Source organism: Lissotriton helveticus, chromosome 4_1, assembly GCF_964261635.1.
Source record: "Lissotriton helveticus chromosome 4_1, aLisHel1.1, whole genome shotgun sequence".
NCBI lineage: Eukaryota > Metazoa > Chordata > Amphibia > Caudata > Salamandridae > Lissotriton > Lissotriton helveticus.
Window position 1 is genome coordinate 785840929 of NC_136063.1, and position 26042 is coordinate 785866970.

The 26042-nt window shown below is 44.2% G+C and overlaps 1 protein-coding gene across 1 annotated transcript in view; it reads left to right on the top strand.

Moving 5' to 3' along the window:
- NPC1 (NPC intracellular cholesterol transporter 1) overlaps positions 1 to 26042 on the top strand; it is a 310606-nt gene that overhangs the window by 141384 nt on the left and 143180 nt on the right. The window contains exons 2-4 of the mRNA XM_078687419.1: positions 4866 to 4991; positions 14377 to 14483; positions 18156 to 18331. Of these exons, the coding sequence (XP_078543545.1) occupies positions 4866 to 4991; positions 14377 to 14483; positions 18156 to 18331 (409 nt within the window). The remainder of the gene's footprint in view (positions 1 to 4865; positions 4992 to 14376; positions 14484 to 18155; positions 18332 to 26042) is intronic.

Genomic DNA, 26042 nt, shown 5'->3' on the forward strand with positions numbered 1-26042 from the left:
AGCTAATTGTCCCAATTCAGTCAAAAGGGGGGCAAGTATTTTTGTTGAACCCTGCTAAACTCAAGGTGGTGTATAAGGGGAAAACCATTTTTTTTGTTTCTGAGGTTAAAGCACAACAATTCTTGGATACAATGTAGGTGTTAATGTAGTAGAGATAGGATAAGGTTTGTGTATTCTCCTACAGGTTTTCTTCTTTTTCTTCCTCGTTTTTTTTTTTTTGGATTCTTTTGTTTTCCCAATGTTAAGCTAATTGGGTTCAAGATTTAATATGGTTTGGACGACTTGGGTAGACTTGGGCAGACTTGGGTAGAGCCACATAACTCATACTCACTTTCCATCAATGTGGGCACTAGCCCTTAAGCTTCTGGTGGTGGGGTTTTGGGAGGAGGGTGGGGTGGGAGGAGTGTGTAGGGGGGATGTGTGGGGGGGGGGTGGGTGCAAGGAAGTACAGCTACAGTATGTTCAGTTTTGGTGCCCAGAATTTTTTGGTTGTCAGTACTAAATTTTTGTATTCTTTATTGTTTGAAGATTGATCGCAGTACAGCATTAACATATGAAAATGGCTAGAGTCTCGATTTGTTCCATTAATGTTTGCGGTTTAAATGACAAAAGAAAAAGGGGCGTAGCAGCCCAGATGTTCAGAGCTATTCGAGCCGACATAATTTGTTTACAAGAGACACATATTTCTTGGGCAAACAGGGCTTGGCTCAAGGATTTGGGGTTGCAGGTTGTGGGGTGTTCTCGTCAGAGCTCTACAATAAGGGGGGTTGCTATTTTAATGAGGTCCGGGTTGGGGGAAGTTAAAAGAGTTAAAGAAGACCCACTGGGACGATGGGTAATCGTAGAACTTAAACTTGGGAATTCGATTATTGCTATATGTTCGCTTTATGCCTCCTCTATCGATGACCCCACAGCGTTGCATCAACTAAGTGTGGAGCTGGCTTTATGGTCACCTAGGTTAATATTAAGTGGGGATCTCAACCTGCATTTGGATGCAACTTTTGATATTAGTGGTAACAGTGTGTATGCAGGTAGAAAAAGGAACGTATTTAAGGCAGTCAAGGGGATTGCTCAAGAGTTTCAGTTGGTAGATGTGGGGTATGAAAAACGGGAGGGAACCTATGGTTGCACATTTTTTTCTGCACCTCATAAAAGATATTTTAGGTTGGACTACTTCTTTGTCTCTAAGTTACTATTTAACGAACTCACTAATATAGAATACAGGGTCCTACCAAAAGTCATATCTGATCATAATCCTATTACCCATGGCTTTGATTTAAATATTGTACATAATCCTAGGTCGTGGTCTTTTGACCGTAAGCTTTTGTTTGATTTATCCTACGTCGGGCATATGAATACCTGGATTCCTGAGTTCTTCGCTAACAATAAAGGGTCTGCTTCTGCAGAAGTAGTTTGGGATACATTTAAGTGCGGGGTTCGAGGCGAAACCTTGAGCTATGTAATAAGAAAGCAGAAGGAGAACCGGAGGAAGGAAGAAACTGAGATGAATAACTTGAGACTGTTGGAGATTCAGCTTATGCAGGCTTGTAGCAAAGGATTAGCCACGGATACTATTCTTAAAGAGTTATTGGTTTATAAGGTTAAGATTCACCAAGGTTTTGCTTTAAAATCTGCCCAGCAATTGGCTGCATTTAGAACAGAGGTGTATGAAGTAGGAGAAACCTCAGGGAAACATTTAGCTAAAAGAGCTAGGCAGAAAGCTGTGTTTGCTAGTATAAATAAGATTAATAATGCTGTAGGGAAGACTGTTAATAATGCTGCTGATATACTTAATGTGTTTGCCGAGTTTTACTCCAAACTATACACTGAAGACATGGTAGAGGATTGCTCAGCTCAGGTAACCCAATTTACAGAACAGGCCTTGAACGGTATTTTATCTACACAAGAGAGGGAGAAGCTGGACTTGCCCATTACTTGGGAGGAGATTGAGACGTCATTGTTGTCCTTGGCGTCTGGAAAAGCTGCTGGCCCTGACGCTATTCCTTTAGAGTTCTTTAAGCTCTTCCGAGGCATACTAAGACCAGAACTGGCTGACTTATTTTCAGCAGCTCAACGTGGCAGCGCCCCTGCTTCTTGGCGGGAATCCACAATTACTGTATTTCTTAAAAAAGACAAACCCCCTTTGCTACCGTCATCTTTTCGTCCTATCTCACTCATAAATGCGGACAGTAAAATCTTTTCTAAAATCCTCGCCTCACATCTGTCTAATATTATTTCTTCTTTAGTTTCTAAATATCAACATGGGTTTATTCCTGCTCGCGATACCGCTGACCATATTCGACGGGTAATCACTTTCCTGGATTGGTCTCAGGCAACTCGGTCCAATGTTGGACTCATATTTCTAGATGCAGGAAAAGCCTTTGACCGGGTTGCCTGGGGTTATCTCTGGGATGTGCTTGCTAGAAAGGGATTTGGTCCAGGTTTTATAATGGCTTTAAAAACATTGTACGTTTCTCCGAAAGCCCGTATTCGAATTAATGCCCAACTTTCCCCTTCCTTTTTAATTTCTAGGGGCACCCGTCAAGGATGCCCCTGTTCACCTTTACTTTTTGCACTTTATATAGACCCCTTAATTAACCGTTTTATTTCTGAGGAAAAGATTAGACCTATCTACCTAGCCAATACAAACTACCGAGCCTTGGCTTATGCCGATGACATTGTAATTACCACCACGGATGTTCAGACTGCTCTTCCGGCAATAAATGATCTTGCCAAACAATTTGGATCATTCTCTGGCTATAAATTAAACTTGGGGAAAACTCAGATTTTATGCTCTGGGGACAATCCATCACCAAATATTCCTATTATTTCTGAGGTTACATATCTGGAAATTAAAATATCTTTGCCCATTGAAAAAATACCAGAACTTAATCTTAATCCTATGATAGCCCAAATCAACACTACATTAAGCCGCCTTGATCATCTACACTTATCACTATACGGCAGGCTCAACATTTTGAAAATGCTGACCCTACCAAAGGTGCTGTATCTATATCGCACTATACCTTTGGAATTTCATTCGTCCTGTTGTAAAAATTTAGAAAGGGCCACCTCTAGGTTCCTTTGGGGCTATAAACGACATCGCAAAGCCCTTAAAAAAATGATTCTGAGTAAAGAGTGTGGGGGATGGAATGTCCCTTACTTTTTGTTTTACTACCTGGCGGCAGCACTCCAGTATATCAGCCCCCTCATAATTGGAGACAGAGTAAATATCCCCACTTGTCAAACTCCATCGATCTTTGAAATGACTATGGGAGAGAGAGTGAAAGCTAGCTTCCTTAAGGTTGTTGAGCCCAGCTATTATAAAAAAAACAAAGTATAAGACGCTGAAGGCAGCTTTCATAGTCTGGCAAAAAGTTCGGAAGCTTTTGGGTTTGTCTAAACTTAATGCCTATACTCCCTTAGCTTCTCCCGGTCTTTTGCCATCTGTGATTTTCTGTGACTTAACTACTCACAAGTGGGAGCAGAAAGGATTACGATATTTGGGCGACTTATTCATGAATGGTGAAATGGCTTCATTTCAGGAATTAGAGAATAACTTCTCCTTGGCAAGAAGTGATTTTTTCAAATTTCTTCAGATTCGTAGTTTCTTACAGAGCTCTTCGGCTATTAAGTCAGCTAGAATGATTAGAATTCATTTGTTTGAACTGTTACAGAAAAAGGCTCCTATCGGCTCGTTGTACTTAAGTCTGGTTCAAGAATGTGGGGATGATATGGATCAGTGCCAACTGAAATGGGCAAACAAACTGGGGGTGCCGGGGGTTGATGTTTTGTGCTCTGTTAAATTAGCTTCAGATTGTTTAATCACAGGGATGATGAAATCACAGCATCTTATGTGCTTTCATGACCTCTATTACACTCCCAGTAAGGTCGTTAAGTGGAGTACGACCACTGGAACGAATTGTAGTCGGTGTGGGCTACATGCAGCTAACGATGTCCATATGTTTTTTCAATGCCCTAAACTCCGGGATTTCTTTCAACAAATTGAAAACTTTTTGTCGGTTGTTCTAAGCTGTGATATTATAATAACTGCCGAATTGGTGCTTTTGGGCTTAGAATCCGACATTTCAAGAACTAAATCAATAAGGTGCTTTTTATTTATCTGTATGGCAGTAGCCAGAGCATGCATTACTAGGGAATGGATTAATTCAGATCCCCCTTCTTTCTTTACATGGCGTGAGAAGTTACTTTTTATGTATAATTTAGAGTCTGCTATTTATAAGCTAAGAGGGGCCAAAAGAAGAGCTCTGGGGGAGAAGATCTGGGCACCCATTGCTGAATGGATTTAATTACTTTGCTTAAATTTGCAAATGTCTTTGTTCTTATTATGTATACAGTCGGAATTATGTTACTATCTACTGCTGTATTTCCTTGCAAGAAAACAATAAAATAAAAAAATAAAATAAAAAAAAAAGGAAATATTGTAGATACCTGTTAGCAATGTAATTGTTTTATTTGTAAGCTTGTAGGTAGAGCCCTCCAACCCCTCCCCCAGTATGAGTAAACGTAAAAGATGCATAATTTTTTTTGCTAATTTTTTTGATCACCAGGCATTCCTCAGAACGATAGTTTCAAAAGTAGTTTTAACAGTGCATGCGTTCTGTTTACTCTTTTTACTGTATTGTACATGATCTCTCTGTTTAAGAGGGCAATCCTGAGCCTCATCACTGTATTTATTAAGCTTTATTTTAAAATGCATTTTAGCTGCTTTGAGCCACAGTAAAATTCTGATAAATGCTTCGCTAAGGACATTTGCAATGACTGTTTTCCAACAGATGGTTTACGTTTTGGTCGCTGACCTTGTCTGTCATTAAATATGTTCCCTCATTTGTTCTTGCTCTCAGGTGGTGTCTCAGTCCTGTGTGTGGTATGGCGAATGTGGGGAGTCTGCAGTTGAAGGAAAACGGTATAACTGTGAATACGATGGGCAACCCATACCATTACCGGAGGACGGCCATGAACTGCTTCAAGTAAGAAACAAAGTATATGTGCACAGAGATAACTATTGACTTAAATACTGGCAAGCACGACAAGAGCTTACCACCATCACAAACTGCACCCTGATAAATCCTGCTAACTCTCTCCTTTAGTCCAGATCTTGAATGGACCCCAGTTCATCATTGTTATTCACAGGAGAGCCCTTGTCTCATTGTTTCTTTAGCTGCAAGCATCTGGAGAATCCAGCAAAGATTAGGATACACAAGCCCTCTAACCATGGTAAAAAAGGTCTCTTTCCTGCCACCAAAATAAAAACACCCAAAAATAGGTATAGTACAGTACCTCTCTAATAAAAATAAGCGAAACAGTAAAAAAAGTGTTGATCCACGGGTGCAAAATGGGTATCGTTTGCACTGAAAAAGCAGTACTTCATTATCTTCAAACCTGGAATAGACATCACTACAAGAGTTGGTGAACAGAAATGGAAGACTAGTTCAAGGAATGTTCGGCGTTGGATATGACCTTAGATTAACAAGGATTTAAATTAATACCCAATCAGGGAAGTTGGTTGTGAGCAAAGGTTGAATGGAGATTTAGAAAACAAGCATTGAAAATGCAATAGGTCTCGCAATAGAAAAGTTTGACCTTTTGGTGTTGCAAATGTAAATTCTTTTTTTTTTTTGTTTATATTTTTTCAAATTATAAAAGTATTAATTTTGTTTTTTGTAAAGTAATAGTTATAAATCTACCAAATGTTACATTTATAGCATTGGTAAAGTTACATGTTTAGTTTTGTCCTTTTTTACATGTTTTGATGTGCAAACTCATAATTTTGTGTAAAATGTTATAAATAAAGGATAGTGACCTAATGTTGTTTTTAATTTTTAATGGTAAAAGTTTTTACATGTAAAAAAGGACAAAACTAAACATGTAACTTTACTAATGCTATAAACAACTACAGGCAATGGCATAATGGAGAAATTAGGGGTGAAAAAGAACCTTCAAAACTAAGATTTGAAATGTAGAGTGGAGGGAAAAAAGAGGCTCCTGGTGGAATCACCGTTAAGGCAGCCTTGGTATTATGTAATTCTGGCTTAACTGGCACCCTAGAAAAACTGCATGTATTTATTTATAATAAACTAAGGACTGAACAGTACACATGCCGCAGCTGGGTAATAATCTGTGCAAATTCCAGGAAACACCAGGGACCTGATGCTTGTGGCCAGTCAGCAGGGAACGATGCTGGTAATGGAGGGTGGGTGTGTATTGGAATGAGCGCGAGGTGTGCGTCTTGTATGTGCTGATAAGCAGCGAGCGTGGGGAGGAGGGAAGGGTTGTGAAAAGCAGCAGTGAGGAGAGAGGGCTGTAGTTGCCAGGAGATGCGGATGTCACCTTGCATGATTTCCAAGACAAGCATCAGCCTGCTGTCAGTTTAGTTCCGTCGCTCGCCCAACAGGGCAAGAAAACCGGCTCAGATGCCTTATGACTTCCCGTCCATATCACTACAGGAACACTAAGAAAACAAGCCAAAATGTACCTAGCAGATCGTAAAGTAAGGAAATTCTTGAGCAATTTATTTCAAACAAGCACTGGTAAAGTCAAAGTGGATTTTGTGTTAGAGAAGCACGTGTTATTCAGCAGTACGTGTTGCCAAAACCTGCCCAAAGAAGATCTTAAAACGAAATATCTTGGACCACAGTGCCATAAATAAGCGGAGAGGCAGAAGAACTCTCAAAGTAGTATTATAAAATCGAGTCAGAAGGTAACGTTTGTACTTTAACTGGTGATCTTAAAAAGCACACACTGCAAAATATTAGTTAATTCTTTGCACAAAGGGATTGTGTTTTTGTTTCTCTTAAGCCTCTGTCCTAACAAGTTTCATTTACGGCATTTGATATAACTATTGCGCTCAAAGTGAAAAAATGCATCCACGTGTGATCAATGAACAGTCTTTAACGCAGGCAAAAACATAGACACTGCACACACTTGCATGTAAATCTGCAAATAAAATGTTATCTTTACTGCACCGTAAATACATCAAAGAAAAGACGTTTGGTCTCAAGCACGGTTGGCCGGCCGTGAAAGCCTTTGACGGAGGGCATTGCTGTGGGGAGGGGGGAGGAGAAATGCGACACGGGCGGAGCGGGGAGAGCGACGAGTGTGAAGCAGCAGGGGCCTTTGAAGTGAAGCTAAGCTTCACTTCAAAGGAGTGGGAGGAGTGCTCCTGGGGAACAGATGGCGATTTGATGATGTGCACGCGCATTTTAGGTCAATGCGCTTGCGCATTGACCTAAAAGCGCACGGGCACAGCATCAAATCGCCAGTCTAGGTAAACCTTGTTTAAGCCCCTATAGTCTCGCTCAATGCGCATGCGCATTGAGAGGCGAGACCTAAAAATGGGTAGGACCTTGCGGGAACTGGCGATTGGCAAGCAAATTGTGGGTCTCCGGCAAACAGAAAATGCATTTGGAGAAAAATTATCCATGGGCAGAGGTGTGCCTGTGAGAAAAATACCCTTTTTTACTTAATGACAACTCTTTGCAGACCAGAGGGGCAATTGAATTGAAGTTGGAAAATAAATAATTAACACAGTGTCAGGGCACGACAAAGCTTAAAAAAGGTGGCTGCAAACCTAAGGCAAAGAAACAAAGAAAAAAAGGCCACAGATGGCTTGAACTACTCTATGCAATCTTTGGACATAAAACCCCTTCCAGAAGGGTAAAAGGAAAGTTCAACACTGGTATAGGTCTAGGAACAAGTCTTGGTCCTGAGGATTACCCATAATAAGGGGAATTTGGCGATAATTAATAGCTACTCCCAAGGCAATCCTAAACCGAATATTGGATGCTTTGTTCTATCCAAAGAAAACGGTGGTATATTCCCTCTTAATGTGTATAAATAAGGAGTTTGCTTAAAAATAGAGCAGAATAGGACAACTCCATTCATTTCTTGAATGGCAGCCAAAATGTAATTGTGTAATTTATAGTACTGTGTTTTGTTATTAATTTGATGTATGATATAGGATTTATATCCTTTGTTTTTTGAGTTTGTGAGCTTACAATATAGTCAAAAGTGTGGTGTTTGTCTTAAGAATGACAAGTGCATAAATATGCTGTTTATAATAACTAAAGGTTTAACTAAACTATGAGGACAAGAACATTAAAAACTTGATCACTTAAAAAATGTGGACAAAATAAGTATCAGCAACGTATCTATTGTTTGATTTATAAGTGGCCCAGCCTTGTTGAGTAAAGAAGCCCAACCCCCCTTAGTGTCTAAGGAAAAACTATCCATTAGGATCCCAGCAATTGACTTCACAGATCGAAAAAGCTCTCGTACAAATTTCTTGTCACTTTTCAGTGTGAAAGAAGAGTTTGCAAGCTCTATTTTGCTGATAAAAACACATGTGTAATGTACTCAGTAAATTTAGTATAATAAACTTTCTTGGGACATAGATAACTTAGGATCGGGGAAAACTGCAGGAAATCATTTTTCTCCACTTTTGTGAGCAAACAATCTTTTCTATGTTTTGAGAATCTTTTTGGGCATTTACGACTCGTATTTACATTGTTCTTCCTTGCAGTGACTTCCATATTTCATTCTCAAAAGGCAACATTAACTGCTCTGCCCCTTCGCCACCTCTTGGTTACAAGTTGCATCTTACATTGCAAACACAGGGCCTGATTCACAACTTTGTTTCTGTGTTTTAATTGTGCCTTACTCCTGTCTAAAATGTGAGTTATGCCTGAATTTGCAGGCCTGATCCACAAAGCATTTTCTGTGAGTAGTTTCCAGAATTAAGGAATGGTGAGTTGCAAAAGCCTTGGGTAAGCATGTCTTACGCCTTGAAATTGACGAGCAGGCTGTACTAAAGTATACATTAAGATGCTCTCTCAAAGAAAAAGTATCCTTGCAGGTTGTTAAGAGACTGCTTAAGGAAATTGTGTGCTTAGCAGCTTTTAATGAATTTCCAATCTTAGCTGATCTGGACTTATGGTCTTTGTTTCAAGATTCAGAAGCATCTAGAATGTACCGTTCTCATATAGACTGGGAACCCTACAGAAAACGGGGATGGTCAGCCATCAGAATTATGCAGGTTTGATTACATTATTGAGACTTTGCGGGAAGGCCATGTCATATCACTACAGATTTTCACAGGAGGATCGACACCCATTGGTACCACCAGAACTGTATGGTGAGACACAAATTGCTGCCTGACACTGGTTTATATGCATATGGTTACTGCCAAGTAAAGCAGTGTTTGCCTCTGCGTTGAGCTCCAATACCTTCCTGCAAATCTTCAGTGGCCTGTATAGGAGTATACACATCTTGTGAAAATTGAGTCCAAGAGGACTGCCAAAATCATGTGCCAATTATACAACAGATTTTGCTTCAATATTAGGAAAACATCAAACTAAGAAATTTTGAAAATGCAACATCTACATTAAAGAGGATGATGTAGTATAAGGCATACTAGTTTTGCATAAAATATGTAAAGCTGAAGCAGTTATCTATGTTTTCGAGAACGGGAACAATTAGCTTCCTGCATGTAAAAGCCAAGATTGAGTATAGTACTCTGGGTTGTGCGAGCTGCGTTAGTGAGTGCTCTAAAACAGACCTGTCAACTGTATTGAAAGTGGTCTTTGGGTCTCCCTTTAATGGTTGGCCACCTTCTACCAGCATCTTTCAGCCATTAGCTGGAGACTTTGTCAGTCGTGCCTTGATTAAGCCCAGGGGAGTGCTATTGGCTGTTGGATGTGCCATGCTGCCCTTCACACCAATGCTAGCATTGAACTGGGTAACTACTTTAGTTATAGCCTACTATTACTGGCTCTCGCGTCATGCTGGAATGTGCTAACACGGCATGCATTAGCACATTAAACCAAACCTATCGGCTTGCCAATCATTTTTTAAGGCTTGAATGGGATTCACTTAAATTGTGAACATTTTTTCATGTGTTATATACCTTCAAAAAAGTGGCATGGTGACTGGTATGCTATTAATGCATCTGATAACTTCTGACTTGGCAGAGTCCTATTTAATTGGGTGCAATAAATACCACCTACTTGCAAGTTTTGGGGGTATAACTTACTAATTTTGTTGCTTACCGCAAGTTCTAGTAAATACTAGGCATTTTACTATGATAAATATTGGCAGGTTATGACATGCTGATATTTATGTCAAAATCATAATTGCAATATGTGCAATAAAAAACTGGAATTACTGCACTTATCGCAATTAACCATGTTTCTCACAATCCGTGCTGTAAGGCAACCCCCCTGGCTGGGCATTTTGCACAGACATAATTCTGCTCTACAGCCCTGCTTACTTGCTGTTGAACATCACTCATTCAGTCTATATCTTGCATTTCAAAGTACAACTTGTCAGTAGCTATAACATCCTCTCATGTCCTGTTCTCTACTCCGCATATCCAGGGCATTGACTTATACTGTATGTATGTGCATTTATATAGTATTTCTAGAGATTAAACCTAGTCAAAAGACGGGAGGGCGCTATACATGGTCAGTCTTGCAACAGTCGGCCCCAACCATACATGAGTAAAAAGCAACTGTTCACTCTACTCTGTGGTCTCTTTAACAAACATTACACACAGTAGCACGTTTGTTTTATGTTACCATTTAAAAGGAAGGCTGCTCTTCCAGCCCCCTCACTTTGCATAGTCAAGCAGAATACGACCTTTGGACAACAAAAAGTTTAGAATTGGATGCTTCCTCTTTTGCACTCTTTAAAAATCGGTTTTGTTTGTTTGCATGAATGTGCAGGGGAATCATAATGAGCTTTTGTCACCAAAGGGGCAACCCATTTCTGTGCACAGGCATACATTCAGTATTTGGCAATGCATAGCAAGGGATATGGTGGCAATGGGCTGCAGGCAGTGGCAGTGTATTACCTGCATTCTTTGGTTTGGGGGCGGAGACCACGGTGAAATGAGGAACAATGCAGACAGGGCTCTTATTAGAAAGTCAATCAGGGACTATTAGGAAGTGGCTGCAGATTACTTGTGTTCCCTGAGTACTGCAGGCAGGGGCGGCCTTAGGCATGTGCAAGCTGTGCAACTGCACAGGGCCACCAAACCCCAGGGGCCACCACGCCAATATATATCCTTAATATAATAATTCTCTGAGGATGGATGCATATTTGCGTGGTGGCCCCTGGCAGGGATTTGGTGGCCTCCGGCTCTGTTCCAAACACCCTGACCCCCCCTCTTCAGTGGCCTCCGCGCCTGCGTTCCTCTGGGGGCCCTCTACCTGTTCCTGCGGGGGGCCCCCTACCTACTCTCCCTGCCCAGGGCCGCCATGAGCCTAAAGCCGCCCCTGCTGCAGGTTTGGTGGATGGCAACTGTGAGGGAGAGACTGCAGTTTCTGTTGCTCAGGTGAGGGAGTCTCTGGGCAGGTCCTTTCCTGTGTGTGTGTTTGATGCTACAGGAATGCGAAATGACCAGCCGACGCAACATCTTGCGCTTCATAATGCTTATGGTGTGGTTGCTCCAGGTTGGAGGCGGGCCCGGACTACCTGCCCTGAGAAGCGTTACATCACACCAACTCACTTAACCAGACTGTGTTCTCCTTCATCCTGCCCTGATTATCAGAGGAAAGGGGGAGGGGCATCTCTTGCACAGATATTTAAATTACAACAATCTGGTTTCGGTCATGTACTCCATCAGATTTTATGGGAAAATTAAACAATATTTAAATTGTGTTTACCAGTGGGTGGTGATGTGTGTGCATGTTGAGGTTCTTGTGGCTAACAGTGGTATTGTAACATGTGCAAATAGTGTTGTTTCCTTCTACAGTTGTGCATGCTTCCTCATAATGCATCCACAATAGTCCTAAAAACCCTGCTTGAAAACTGACCTTGACTTAAAACTTCTGATTGTCGACTCACCTCTCTTTCAAACAAATTTCACTTTCCCTTTCATCATCTTCTGCATGCTTCCTCTCTCTGAGCACAGCAAACTCTAAGACACATGTATTTTGCATTAAACTCTCCATTGCTTTATTTATGCAGCTTACCCACACCTCAGTTCAAAGATCAAAACATCTTCTTTAAAGTAATACACCTGCATTCTAACAATACCTAATTTTCTGTAGCTCATCTATTAAAACCGCCAACCAGTGCTTGAATGCACATACCCCACCCCCTCACTAAATATCACATCAAACTCCTATTGATTGAATCTACCACATAGAAACTGAAGTAAAAGTGTGGCATTTTTTCCTTAAGAGCGCAATACTAATCCCTATAGGTAAAAACAGCAATAACCTATTAACCCTGGGATCCGGAGCAGCGTGCTGCCCGGTGTAAAGCACTACAGCATCTTGTATGGGGTAGAAGTGCTATAGAAATGCAATTAAAATACAAATTCAATATATTATTGACTCTACTAGTAATATCATAATGTCTGTATTTGTTGCTTTGCATGATTTGGGGAACCAGAAAATAAAGAATTATTGTCATCTACGAGAGCAAGCAGTTTGTAATGTTTTGTCCTGTATGCTATGATATTGTGACTATTTTTGTTGAGACCATTTATTTTGTCCCCATTTAGTATTAAGAATGCCATAAAGTAGTGAATTGAGCCTCATCTCTCACTAAATGTTTGTTTTGGAGTGCTTCTCCCATCTGTAGTTTTTCTCTTTCATGTTTGCCTGGGTCTTTTCAGGACGGTTGACCCAGATAGTGAGCACCCAAGTAGTTTGGGAGTCACACAGAGTGCAGTATGATATACCATAACCGTTCTTGTTCTGCTAGCAAGTAATATCATAATACTCAGTGGTTGGGCAGTCGATTGTAGTTGATACAGGCAGCATAATAATTCTCTTTTACTGCTTGACACTTACATTTGCATAAAACACATCACACTGTACTGTAGCAGTCCACGACAAATAAGCCACCCATTGCCAACTAAACAGGCATGGAATGACTGAAGAGGTCTGCTACATGCTGCTCGCCAACGGACGGGTTTAATTTGATCCAACACTGCAGGTTCCAACTAGCTAAACACTATGACCTCTTCTTTACATCACACAATTACAGTTAATATCATATCATCCCATAATCTGATTAAGTCCAGCCCTGCAGATCTCTCCACCATTTCTCACTTTGACCTATGCCAGCTTAGAAATTTTACCCTTAAACAAAATATCTCAGAATAGACAAATCAGTGCAGTAACCAGTTAAGTGAACAGTGAACATAACAAATACCATAAAGGGGCCTGCAGAGCTGGTCAAAGCTCCCAGCTTACTGAAAGCCATAAACTGCACGCCTATCTCTCACACCTCTTCAGCCATCACATTAAGTGCTTAGTCCCATAACACGATAGCGGGCACCTCACTCACAACACTGAAACACTTCCCACACAGGATCAAAACAAAGTCGGCACCCTTCCAGCCACACTCCCTACACAGTGTAGACTGCTAACTCACACGGTGCCACTGTGTGTCACACGATTTCGGCTCCCTTCACACAGTCACCCGGTGAGGAGCTGAAATCACACTGTGACAGGGCAAACGAGTTCAAAACTACTGTAAACAGTGAATATTTAGCTCGTTTTTGGAGGCTGTAAGCAGCTGATGTCCATGAAAGGTGTGAAAACACCCTTGGACATCGGCGACGACCTCCATGACCCTTTGTTTTTTGTTTTTTTCGTAGATGGTCGGGGGCTTGGTGAGGGGCAGAGTGCCTCTTAATTAGCTCTTGGTACCAGGCCCTGCCCCTGATAGGCCCGCCCCCTCCTCACACAGTGAACATATTTTGTACATTCTCAGGAATGCATGTAGGCAAGCGCACATTACAATACAATATTACAAATAATAAAAAATCTAATTTTTATTTTTTAACTTCTTTATTTTCAGATTACACATAAGAGTTCTGAATTTGAATTTATGTAATTGTGAAGAAAAACGAATCGGTGTTGAACCACACGTTAAAGCTTCAATTTAGCGGTGTGGTTGGTAGATGAAGTGTAGATGTTACTGCACAACTATTTACGTATGCCCTCTTTTTCCCTCAAAAAGGGCGGCCTGGCACACATGGTAAGACTGGTAGTGGAACCCAGTATTTAGACTTCTCTTATTGCGTAAGACTGGGGATAAGGCAAGAGCAGTAGAATGTTTCCATTTTGATCTGAAGGTCTTATCTTAAATTCTTAGTTCACGTCTCATTAGTTGTTTGAATTCCAAATAGTTAAACATTCCAAAGTTTCCAAGTCTTTGCAGTACATAAGGTCAAGGAGATACAGTTGGGTAATAACTTGGGCACGCCTTGCCTCTCACATCGAAAGAAATCTAGGTATGAGATCAGATGGTTACTAGAAGCTGTAGTAATGTAAGCATTTATGTAAGACTTTAAGATTCACAGTTGAAGTTTCTTACTAACATATTGTTTCTTTGAAGGAACTGTGCCCATCACTCTTATATGGCAATGTCAGCCTCTGCTGTGACGTTCAACAGCTGAAGACACTCGGCACTAACCTGCAATTACCGCTCCAGTTTCTCTCCAGGTTAGTAGGTTATTGCTTGGCAATGAGCGTTCTCCTGGGTTCCATGCACTTGAAAACCCATCGATCCACTGATTATATCTCCCTTTCATAATCGATCTCTTAGATCAGGTGAGATTTGAGGTTCGGAATCTGCTAGCTCTGGTTTGTCAGATATGAGGATACTCCGGTACACAGGTTTTTGATGATTGTCTGCACCTTTCTTCCTTTTATGTCTAAATGACCTGGCGCCAATCGCATAAAATGTTATTTCTGACAAAAAGAACAGCCCCAATTAATGAGAAAAACCCCCAAAGCAGTGCATTTCAGTGCTTCTCTTTATCGAGTCCACACATTAGCTAGCTTTTTGTCTGAATTGTATGCTTTTTAGGTTGTTTATGTTGAAATGTTTATTTCCTTTAGAAGATCAGATTACAAAATAATTTGAATTTCAAAAAATAAAACAAGAATATATATAACTTAATACTATGCAATGCATATAACATATATACATACATGTCTAGTAAACCCCATATATGTCTACTCATGAATATTTTTAAGGAATGAGCATCCCTGGTAATCTTCCAATGGAAATTTTCAAATATACTTGCTATTGTAGGAATTCAAATCCTTTCACCTGCTCCCCTGAACCTCTTTCTACTATTCTGGATGACCCTATATATTTTCCTCTAGAAGTCAATGTACGCTTGCTTGAAGGTGATTTGCATAACTCAGTCACTTACAGTAGAGTGTTGATCCTTCCCCCTCAATGTCTTTTGGTGGGATTGATAATTTGGCGCATCTGATTGATCTGCGTGGACACAGGCTCTTTTTTGTAACCTCTTTATTGTAGTTTTATCGGCAAAGTTTAGCATAACATTCCGTTCATATATTTCTCACCAATAACGGTCTGGAGCAATCCAGGTAATATTCATAAGAAGACCGACACACAGGTGCCAGGCATTGCATTACCTCCCACAAATGTTGATATAGCATGCATCTCTGTCATTAAAAATCAGTACATAACCAACTGCCAACAATAGAGGGTTATCAAGACGGCAAATTGCAGAAATATCTAATACCACTGGTGGTTGCAGTGGGGTACAATCCCTGTGATTCATGTCTTTTTATATGCGAGCAAAATGCGCCCCATCCTTTTTTTTAGATCTGCCCGCCTTGCCACAAATTAGAACTTTTCATTTTTCCTCTGTATAGCTCTTTGTCTTGGTGGTCATAGACCCTTTTGCTTGTACTTCTGAATTCTGTTTGGTCTAACCTAACTTAAGTCCCTCACTTAGCCCGGTGTTTGTGATTTATGGCAGTATTTCATATGGAGACCATGTGCCACAGAATAGCTTCGCCTTTGAAGACACAACATTGCAATACATATTCAACCTTACAATCTGTCAAGCCAACCATCTGGATTTGACTTTCAGCCTTGTTAAGCCCAACTAAGGAATACAAAAAAGTGATGAATGGAATGCTTAAATTGATCTCAGCCACTGGTAATTACTCAGGGCTGCATCCCAGTCCCCGTTTCTTTTTTTTTGTCCACCATACCACCTCAACAGGACCCATCGATATGCAAATCAGTTTTGGTCCAACTGCAATAGGAACAGTCCTGCCCGAACCACCAGGCCAGGTCCCTTCTGAAACAGAAGTCGAGGAACTCCAGCCTGGTTTCGGCCTTGTCAGTAGTGTGCACCTTTGTTTCACACTGAGCATGGGACCCACATGTGGGCTTGCCCGTCACATTTAAGTCGTCACTCTGAGGAATACAAAAAAGTGATGAATGGAATGCTTGAATGAATCTCAACCACTAGTGATTACTGGATCTTGTCAGAGGGAGCATGGTGTGCAAAAGAACAATGGACTGGGATGCAACCTGAAAAGCTACCAGTTGCTGAGATTAAATCAAGCATTCCACCTATCACTTTTGTTTATTTGCTTTGTTCAGTGTGGTACATTTAATGCAATGGGTATGCCCAGACGTGGGTCCCATGCTCACAGTTCCATAGAACTGAAACGGCGCCCAGCTAAAGAGGTCCAAACAGACCAAAACAAGTCTAAGATTGCTTGTTTTCCCTTTCAGATGGCACTTGCCCTAGCTGGGCTGTTCCATTGGCGCAGGACCAGGACTAATTTGCCAATGGCTGGTTCCTGTGTGAGGTGGCATGGTGGACAAAAGACTGGGATGCGTCCCAATTGATTACGCGTGGCTGAACTTAGTTCAGCATTTCACTCATACTTTTGGTTTCCTTTTCTTAATCCCTCAAAAACCCTCTTAAAAACTCAAAAAGAAGCCTGCAGCACCATCTAAGGGCATGAAGTGACGGAACTAGGATCTGAAACCCATTGCTTCATTCTCATGGATAGAACCAAGCAATGATAAAACATTCCTGCTAGGATATGGCTTCCTGGTGTGTGGAGAGGAGCTGCCCGGATGGAGCGCATAGCCATGGTCCAACTGATGCCGTCCTAGTAAACCAACACAATTGGAGATCCATCCAGCAGTCATCTGCAACCCAGATGGCCTGGACAAGCAAGGCATATCTTAATCGCAAGTGGAATAAGGGCATGTTCGGACACCAAGAAACACTACTTGCCGGCACAGTCCCCTCACTTGCCCCTATGCACTCGGATCCTTGACTTAATGGTGGTCAGGCATCATGTTGATGCAGAGCTGCTGCAGTCCTCATCTGACTTGTAAAATGCCTATCATCCAAAGGAGTCTCCTATCCCGTGACTTCCAAAGACTTTTCTACAACAAAACAAACTGCAAACATCCGGGCCCAACACTAGGTGGCCATCTATGCACAGTGTGTAACTCTGCAACTCTACATGCCAAGAACAGATGCATACTGGTAAGTAGCATTTTCCATTCTAGGTTTTGTGTCCCAGAGGAATGCTAGGACACCCCCCTCCTCCTTTTGGCCCAAGACATTTGACCATATCAAACCAGGCTGGCTCTTCAGAATCCTGGACCACTTGAACTATCTCACTAAACCAGGAACACCCTCCTTGAAAACATCGTTAGTCAGTTCATGTCCTAACACTCTACTCAATGATTTTCTTTTTTGTATGGAAAGATTTGCTCAGCATGCTAAGTAAGCATCATTTACTTTTCGTAATACCAACAGCATTCTTTCTTCCACTGCCTTAATTTCTCTGAAGTGTAAATTGTACTCTGCATAGATACACATGTTCAACAGTTTGTGTAACTTCTTAAAGACCTCTTGAGATCCACAAAGGAGAAAATCAAGCAATGGCAACGCTGATTTTCCATAATAGTTCTTGGCATGGAAGATACCTTTGTGTACGGATATGCTCTTTGTGAGAGGGCCGAATGCCTTCATGTTAGCCAGTGACTGAAATGGCCTGACCCATTGCCCCAAGGTGGATGCTGGAGTCGGTGAACGAAAAGCTGAATGACACTACAGCAGACAAGAGGATGAAGAGGTCTGACTGACAGCCCCTTTAACAATGCAATAGTGAAGACCTTTTGATTTTACTAAAATTATATCGAACACCAGTCCTTATAACAATGTCTCTCTGGATCACATTGTAGCTCTTTACAGAGTTGAATCTAGTTTGTATATGTGCGTCCGTGTAAAATGCATTTTTAGGCTGTGTGTCATGAAATATATTGTCTTTAAGGAGCATTAGCACCTCAACTTGTTTTCTATTGTGTTCTAGGTGCCCGTCATGTTTTCATAATTTAATCAACCTCTTCTGTGAGCTGACTTGCAGCCCACACCAGGTTCAGTTTATGAATGTAACCCAAACCCAGGACTACCCAGTGCCAGGTACAAACATCACAAAACAGAGCATCACTGCAGTGGAGTATTACATTGGGAACCGTTTTGCGAATGGTAAGCTTAGTGTTTCCTCATGCCTGTTCAGTAATCTTTTTAATGCCTTTTACCACTTGTCTTTGAGATTCTATCCACATTTTTGACATTTGTGCCTAGGTCAGACACTGAGAGTCTTGTTTAGCCTTTGACAGGTAGCATAGGGGTGCTCTGCTGCCTTGCAGGCCACAACCTGCCATATTGAAAAATCACTGCCTGCCTGACTGAGATATCAGTGCCTTCAGAAGAGCTGCTATCATGGCGGATTCTCTGAAGGCACAGAAGCTTTACTATGCAGGCAACATTTCCAATGCACCCGCACAGCAACATTTTTTGTTTTTCAGAAACAAACTTCCAACGCAAGAGTTTTTTTAAAAATAAATCTCTTTATTGAGCAAAATAAGCAATCCACTTTTGTACAAAGAAAAATTAAATAAGCCTCCAACAGGCCCTATTTGTAGCATAGTCCAGTAAACCAACGGTCGCACAAAGGGATCATGGCAAGTGAGTATATCACATTATTGTTTTCCATTTGTGCTTTCAATGAAACCATAAGCATGACATTATATGAAATAAAATAAAGAAAATAACCTAAAAACAAGAAAGAAATCATAGCTGCGAGTACGTGAGAACAGAGGAGCAGAGCAATTAGCACAATAACTTTGTGGAGTTGAGGACAATTAGCAAGCGAATGCAAGCATCATTACAGTCTGCCGCAGGACAGGCCACAGCAGGTAGTACTAAAGGAGGAAGTCGCTACTAGCCGCGCAATAGGCACACATCCAGCCTGTACATTCAGCACACAGGTTATTCCCATTCATCACCACCATCTGCTGCGGAGTATGCGGCCATGCTGTGCCCCCCCAAGAAGCAGCGGAACAGATTTGCACAGCGCCCTCCCACAAACCATCCTAGCCCACACCCTCCGGCACAATGGAGCTAATCGCCCGGGATTGCACCTCCTGGGTAAGTTTTGCAACGTATGAGCGGTATGGCCCCCAAATGTCCAATGGTCGGGAAGCTGAGGGAAGTTGTTGGGAGTATTCCACACTGTTAATATTGCAATAGGCCAGGCTACGGAGCCAAGCATGTACAGTGGGGGGGCGTCTAGCACACCAGAGCAACGCTATCTCTCTTTTTGCCAATAAAAAGCCAATGGCAGCCAATTTACGGAGTGGGTGCCGAAAATTGACCATATAGCCAAGCAGAGCTATTTCCGGAGTAGGTACCAATGTTAGGCCCAAAATGTCGCCCAGAATCTTGTGCACCTGGAGCCAATATTCCTGCAAAAGCGGGCACGTCCAGGACAGATGGGAGAAATCAGCCTGTGGGGCACTGCATTTGGGGCAGGAGAGCGGCTTGTTGGAATCTATCTTATGAGCAAGAGCCGGAGTGTGATAAACCCGCCTCAAAAATTTTAAGTGTATAAGTTTATGTCTGCTGTTAATGGACACTTCCCTAGTGGCAGTGCAGCACGCCGCCCACTGGTCGTCAGTAATCTGGGTGCCGAGGTCGCCCTCCCACATGGTCCGCACCGCTGCATCCGAGGAAGGAAGCGAGGCCAGGCAGAGCCTGTAGAGCTTCGAGACCACATGCGATCCCGTCTGATTCTGGACTATGAATGTGAGCATGTCAGCGTCCGCAGGTGGAAGTGGGAATGTGCGAAACGCAGCATGGATCTAATCCTAGTCGGCGTGAAAGAGTCCATAAATGTTCGGTCCGTAAATCGCTGATCCTCAGTTATGGAGAAAACATGGCCGTCTGGGAAGAGATCCCCGATCGTGGCCAATTGGAATTTGGATAGTGTACGTCGCACCACCGGTTCACCAGTGATGGGGAGCCAGTGAGGGTTAGGCAACGGAAGAGCAGGGGAATACAGTTTTTCAATGCTCAACAGCCGTCGCAGCTTCTCCCAGGCCCAGCACGTGGTGGAGACGGTTTGTATGTCTTGAGGGTCTCGGGGAAGCCCTCTGGGAAGGAGTGAATTAAGGGCCACAGGCAGCGCCAGATCGGCTTCTGGTCTCAGATAAAGAATTCTGGCGTCAGGGTGAAACCAGGAATAGGCATACGAGCATTGCGCAACTAAGTAATAAAGGAAAAAATCGGGCACTCCGAAGCCGCCACGCTCATAGGGAAGCGTCAGCGTACGCCAGGCTACCCGGGGGTTCTTCCCGCCCCATACCAAATGCAACAAGACGGATCAAAGTTGTGAAAAAAAAAACCTGGTAAGTGGGATAGGGATATTGTTAAATAAATACAAAAACCGAGGGAGTACAATCATTTTGATAATGGCAATCCGGCCAGCCATAGACAAGGGAAGTCGAAGCCAATGCTCCATACTGTCTTTCAGGAAGTCAAGGGCATGGCCGTAATTTAAGCGGACGATGGACACCGTGTCCAAATGGACATGGATTCCCAGATATTTCATGGAGTCCGTGTTCCATTCAAGAGGGAAAGTGCTCGTCCATTGCGAGGTGGAGGGGGTAAGCGGAAAAATTACAGATTTGTGCCAATTTATGCGAAGGCCTGAGAATTCGCCAAATCGGGTTATCTCCAGCAATAAGGGTTCCAAATTGGTCCGAGGTGTCCGAACATATAGAATCGTGTCGTCTGCATATAAAGAGACGAGGAGAGGTCCAGTGCGAAACCTGAGGGCCCGCGATGGAGGTGCTTCTCCTGAAAATGGCACACCAGAGGGTCCATAGCAAGGATGAACAGCAAAGGGGATAAGGGGCATCCCTGACGGGTGCCTCGTGAAAGAGAGAATTTCATGGAGATGGTGCCATTTTAACGGATCCGGGCAGTCGGTGCTGTATACAGCAGTTCAACCGTCGCCACAAACAGCTCCGGCATACCCATACGCCTCATAACCGATAGACAAAAAGGCCACTCCAAAGTGTCTAATGCCTTTTCGGCATCCAAGAACACCGCTGCAGCGGGGGTGGCAGGGTCAATTCTGTGCAAAACCGAGAACAGCGTACGCAGGTTGAGGGAGGTGGACCTGTGTGGAACAAAACCGGCTTCGGCCGGCGAAATAATGGATCCCATAAACAGGGACAGACGGATCGCAAGAACTTTAGCCAAAATCTTATAGTCCAAATTTAATAGGGACAGGGGCCTATAAGAGCTGCATAAGGATTCATCGCGGTCCGGTTTGGGAAGAAGGACAATAACAGCTTCCCGGAGCGTGGGAGGGAGATCGCCAGACTCCAGAGCCTCCGCGTAGACCTCTACCAGTTTTGGTACAAGTTCCTCTTTACACTCCTTGTAAAAATCAGCAGAGTAACCGTCAAAGCCCGGGGCCGAAGAGCCCCGCAGTGAATCAATGGCCTCAACAATGCTATCCGGAGTTATGGGCATGGCTAGAAATTCCTGCATATATTTTTCGAGGTATACCATGGCAATCTCATTCAGATATGGGCTGGGGTCGCGCCGCTCATCCACAAGCGAGGAGGTGTATAAAGTTTTGTAGTATGTCAAGAAAGTGTTGCATATAGCAGGAGTGAAGTAATGTTGTGTGCCCTGCGTGTCCACAATTTCTGATATATAGGCCGCCTGGTGGGGAGGACGGAGCATCTGCGCGAGCAGTTTGCCCGTCGTTCACCTTCACCATATTGACGTGCCGTATAGTGTTTGCCCAGAAATCGCAGTTCCCTGTCTGCAGCGTCCCTGAATTCCAACAGCAATGCCAGTCGTCTGGCCTCCCTGGATGTCGATGGGGATGTAAGTATTTCCCTCTCTGGTGCAGAGATATCGGTCTCAATGCGGGTCAAGGTGGAGCGTATCTCTCGCAGAGCCCCCACGTGCTTAGCAATGCATGCCCCGCGAATGGTGGCCTTGAAACCCTCCCATAGCGTGGCCCAGGAACCCACTGTGCCGGTGTTAATGTCGAAGTACTCGTCAATGGCGCCACGGATCTCTTCCTTAAAAACCGGATCTTGTAGGGCTCTGCCAGGGAAGCGCCACTGCCTTTCATAGCCACCCAACCTGGGGACCAATAGAGTCAAAACAACAGGAGAGTGGTCTGACAGCGTGCGCGGCAGGGTGGAGAAGCCCTCCACCCAGCCAGCGATGCCAGGGGAGAGGAGCCAATAGTCAATTCTAGTACTAGTGTTGTGGAAGCCGGAATGATATGTATACTCAGGAACATTAGGGTGCAGTCGAGCCTCTATGTCCATTAGGGAAAAATGTGTACAAATTTCTGCAAGTACTGCTCTGGCCTGACTCTTGCAGTCCGGGGAAGGGGAGGTACTGTCTCTACCTGGGTTCATTAACAGGTTAAAGTCGCCCCCCCATCACTAATAGATCTATGTCGGAGTGGAGCAGCATCAGTTGGAGGCCCCGGAAAAAAGCGGGAGAATCCACGTTAGGACCATAAACCCCCACCAGTGCAATCTTGTACCCCAAAAGCACACCAGTAATCAGCACATATCGGCCCTCATCATCTGACTTACTGCCAGTTAATACAAAGGGAACACGCCTGTGCACAAATATTGCAACACCTCTGGCATATCTACTGTAATTTGAAAAAACTCTGTGTGCCCTCCATCCCTGAGCCATGGAGGAAGCCTCTGCCTGCGCCAAGTGAGTTTCTTGCAGAAAAAGGACATCAACCTTGTGTCGTGCCGCATAGTTCAATACCTGTTTACGCTTTCGCGTGTTGTTCAAGCCACGGACATTCCATGACATATGCGTGAGTCTGGACGGGCCAGACTGCAAACCTACCCCGGCCATAGCACTGCACCAAAAAGAAGGACAATCAAGCTTGCATCGAACAGTCCACTCTCATTAGTCCCACCAATACTCACAATCAAAAATGACCAAGCAAATAAAACATTCCCCGCCCTCCACCCGCCACCCAGCCTCCCAGTGTCCCCAGAGAGGCAAACCCCAAACAAGCGCTGACGTGAGGTACAAAACTTAACAAGTAACGACAGTGCCATTAATCGAAAATGCAGCAAATAAACCAATACCCCAAATAAGTAAGACAAGTAGGCATACGCCATAGGGGGTAGCAACGCCACACCATGCGGGCGGCCCAACTACAGCGACTACAGTAGTGGTGACAATTGAACAAGTGTCAAAGAAAAAAGAGGCCACATCAAGTCAGCAACCCTGTGAACAGGTCCCTTAAATCAGCCAATAAAGACCCTTCAGCCTTGGCAGGTCTCAGCAAATAGGTCTGCACTGGACTGTGTGTCATTCCGGGCCGGCGAGTGCGCCGCGGATCCAGAAGCCGATGGGGAGCCCTGCCGTCTATAACCTTGACAAAAGTCCTGCGCCTCCGTGGGGGAGTCAAAGATGCGATATCTGCCGTTAACATCAACCTTCAATCGGGCAGGATACAACATACCGTATTTTAAACCAAGATTACGAAGAGTAGCTTTGACCCCATTATATTTGCGGCGGGCCTCCTGAACCATGAGCGTGAAATCCGGGAAGAAGGAGAGGACGCTGCCCTGCCACCGTACCTCGCCGGCCTCGCGGGCGGCTCGAAGCACGGCGTCTCGATCCCGGAAGTTCATGATCCTGGCGATTATGGGCCTCGGGGGTTGACCAGGGCGAGGCTTAGGACCCAAAGACCTATGTGCACGTTCGACCACAAAGCCAGCCGTGAAGGTGTCCTTGCCGAACAGTTCAATGAGGAGGTGTTCAACAAAAGTGTCAAAACAAAACCCGTCGCAGTCGTCTCCGCCACACCAAGGATTCGGATATTGTTGCGCCGACCACGCGCTTCCAAGTCCTCATTTTTCATGGTCACGTCTTTAAGAATTTTCTCAACTCTTTCCAGTCGTTTAAGCGCTTTGGCGGTACCGTCTTCCGCATCAGATATACTGGATTCAGCAAAGTCCAGTCGTCTGTCGCGGGCCTGCACCTTGGTGCCCATATTGGCAATCTTCTGGTCTAGGCTGTCGAAGCGGGTGTCGAGCGCCTTGAAGCCTGCGCACATTTCGCTCATCATGGTAGCTACCATGGAGGCGGTGTCCCCCATGCCTGCGGAGCCGGTCGCCCAAGCGGATGAGCCTGGCGGAGGGTCTGTAGCAAGGAGGGATGTCTTGTCAAAGCTTAATTTTCGCTGATTCGGGTCCCTCTTCCCCATAATCAGGGCAGTGAGAATTGCATTGGTGCCAGTGAAAGAGTGCGTGTCCGAATGCGGCGTGGAAGGATGTATCAGGGCAGATCCAGGCCTCAGGTAGCATCACGGCAAACCAGGCCTCAGTGTGCGGCGTCTGACCGGGGGGTGTAGTGACCAAGCATTGGTGTGTAGAATCAGCCCCACTTCCTCACGCCGACAGCGCAGGGAGCAGTGACCGCCGTGGCCAGCCGCCACAGAGCCCCTCGGCGAAGTAGAACTCACTGTGGCCAGAGCAATGTGGGAGCGTCCCTCTCCTTAAGTCCATCAAAGGAGGGTAGGTGAGAAATAAGGGTCCCCACGCGTAGTGTCTAGGCGGGGCCGCCCGTGGGCAAAAGGCGGCGCCCCAGCCGCCACCGCCCCCCACCGCAACCGGGCGGACGGTCCCGCTCCCCGCCCTAGTCCAGAAAATCGAGGCCCCGGCTCCAGCGCGCGGACAGGCCCGAAGGCTGCGGCCGCACCACGGAGACCGGTGCCCCCACCCAAGAGTCCGCGGAGGACCAGCGGCAAGCGCGAGCGCCCACACCCAGCGCGCGGCGGGACGGAGGCTCGGCAGAAGAGCACCGCGCCGCACTCACCAATCCCACCGGCGCAGAGAGGGAAGATGGCGCCGAGGTCCGAATGGCCTTGGTTGCCCTCCGCCGAAGACACCACTCAGGACGCTCCCGTGGCCTCCGGATCCGCCCAGTTGGTCAGGGCGATTTCCCCATTCGGATCGGCAGCAATGTGGTGGCCTGCGACAGCGGGTTACATGTATTTAGTCGCCGTCGGGAGCCCGCATGGAGGAGCTTCACTCAGAGGCGGCCATCCCGATCGCCTCCGTGGCTACGCCCCTCCAAAGCGAGAGTTTGTCTGCAAAACAAAAAATAAATGTCCTTGACATGCTGAGAATTTTCTCGCACTATGTATGTATTTGTTTTCCTTTTCAGGACCACGGGGCTTTCCCTGGCAGTCCCAAACAGAAAAATAAGATACATTTGTTTATATAGGACAGGTCTTAGCCATTCTGACCAGCGGCTCAATATCAATTAGGCCATTAGTCAAACGTCCATCAGAAGAAACATGACTGTGCATCTGACGCTAAATAGAATAGGTGGACAGGGAGTTACGCAGACGTGGTATTCCAACACAGCTCTACACAGTGTTCGGTCTGCCTCATTCAAAATTAAGCCATTAGTCTGGGCCAGGCCTCCTTTTATTGTTTTTCATATCTATAGATCCCCTTCTCTCCGCAGAGGTACTTCTTGTTTTTTGGCCTGCGCTTGCATCGTGTTTAGCATTATGTGAATGGCAGAAGCAGAAGATACAATGTTACAACAGCAGTCTGTAGCCTCACATATCTATGCTGCATCTGGTTTTTATTGCTGCACTAGCCCATTTTTTTCATTTGGTTTATTTTTTCATAATTATTTTATTAGGTTTTTAAACCTTTTGAATCAACGGTAAAGAAGAACTAATTATACAGTCACTTGGCTGTTGCTACCTCTTCAATATTAGAAATATACATTCTAATATTGCCATACATTGCATGTGATATAGAAACAGACTTCTAGTCTTAATTACCATCAACAATCAATAATGTATACATATCAACATATT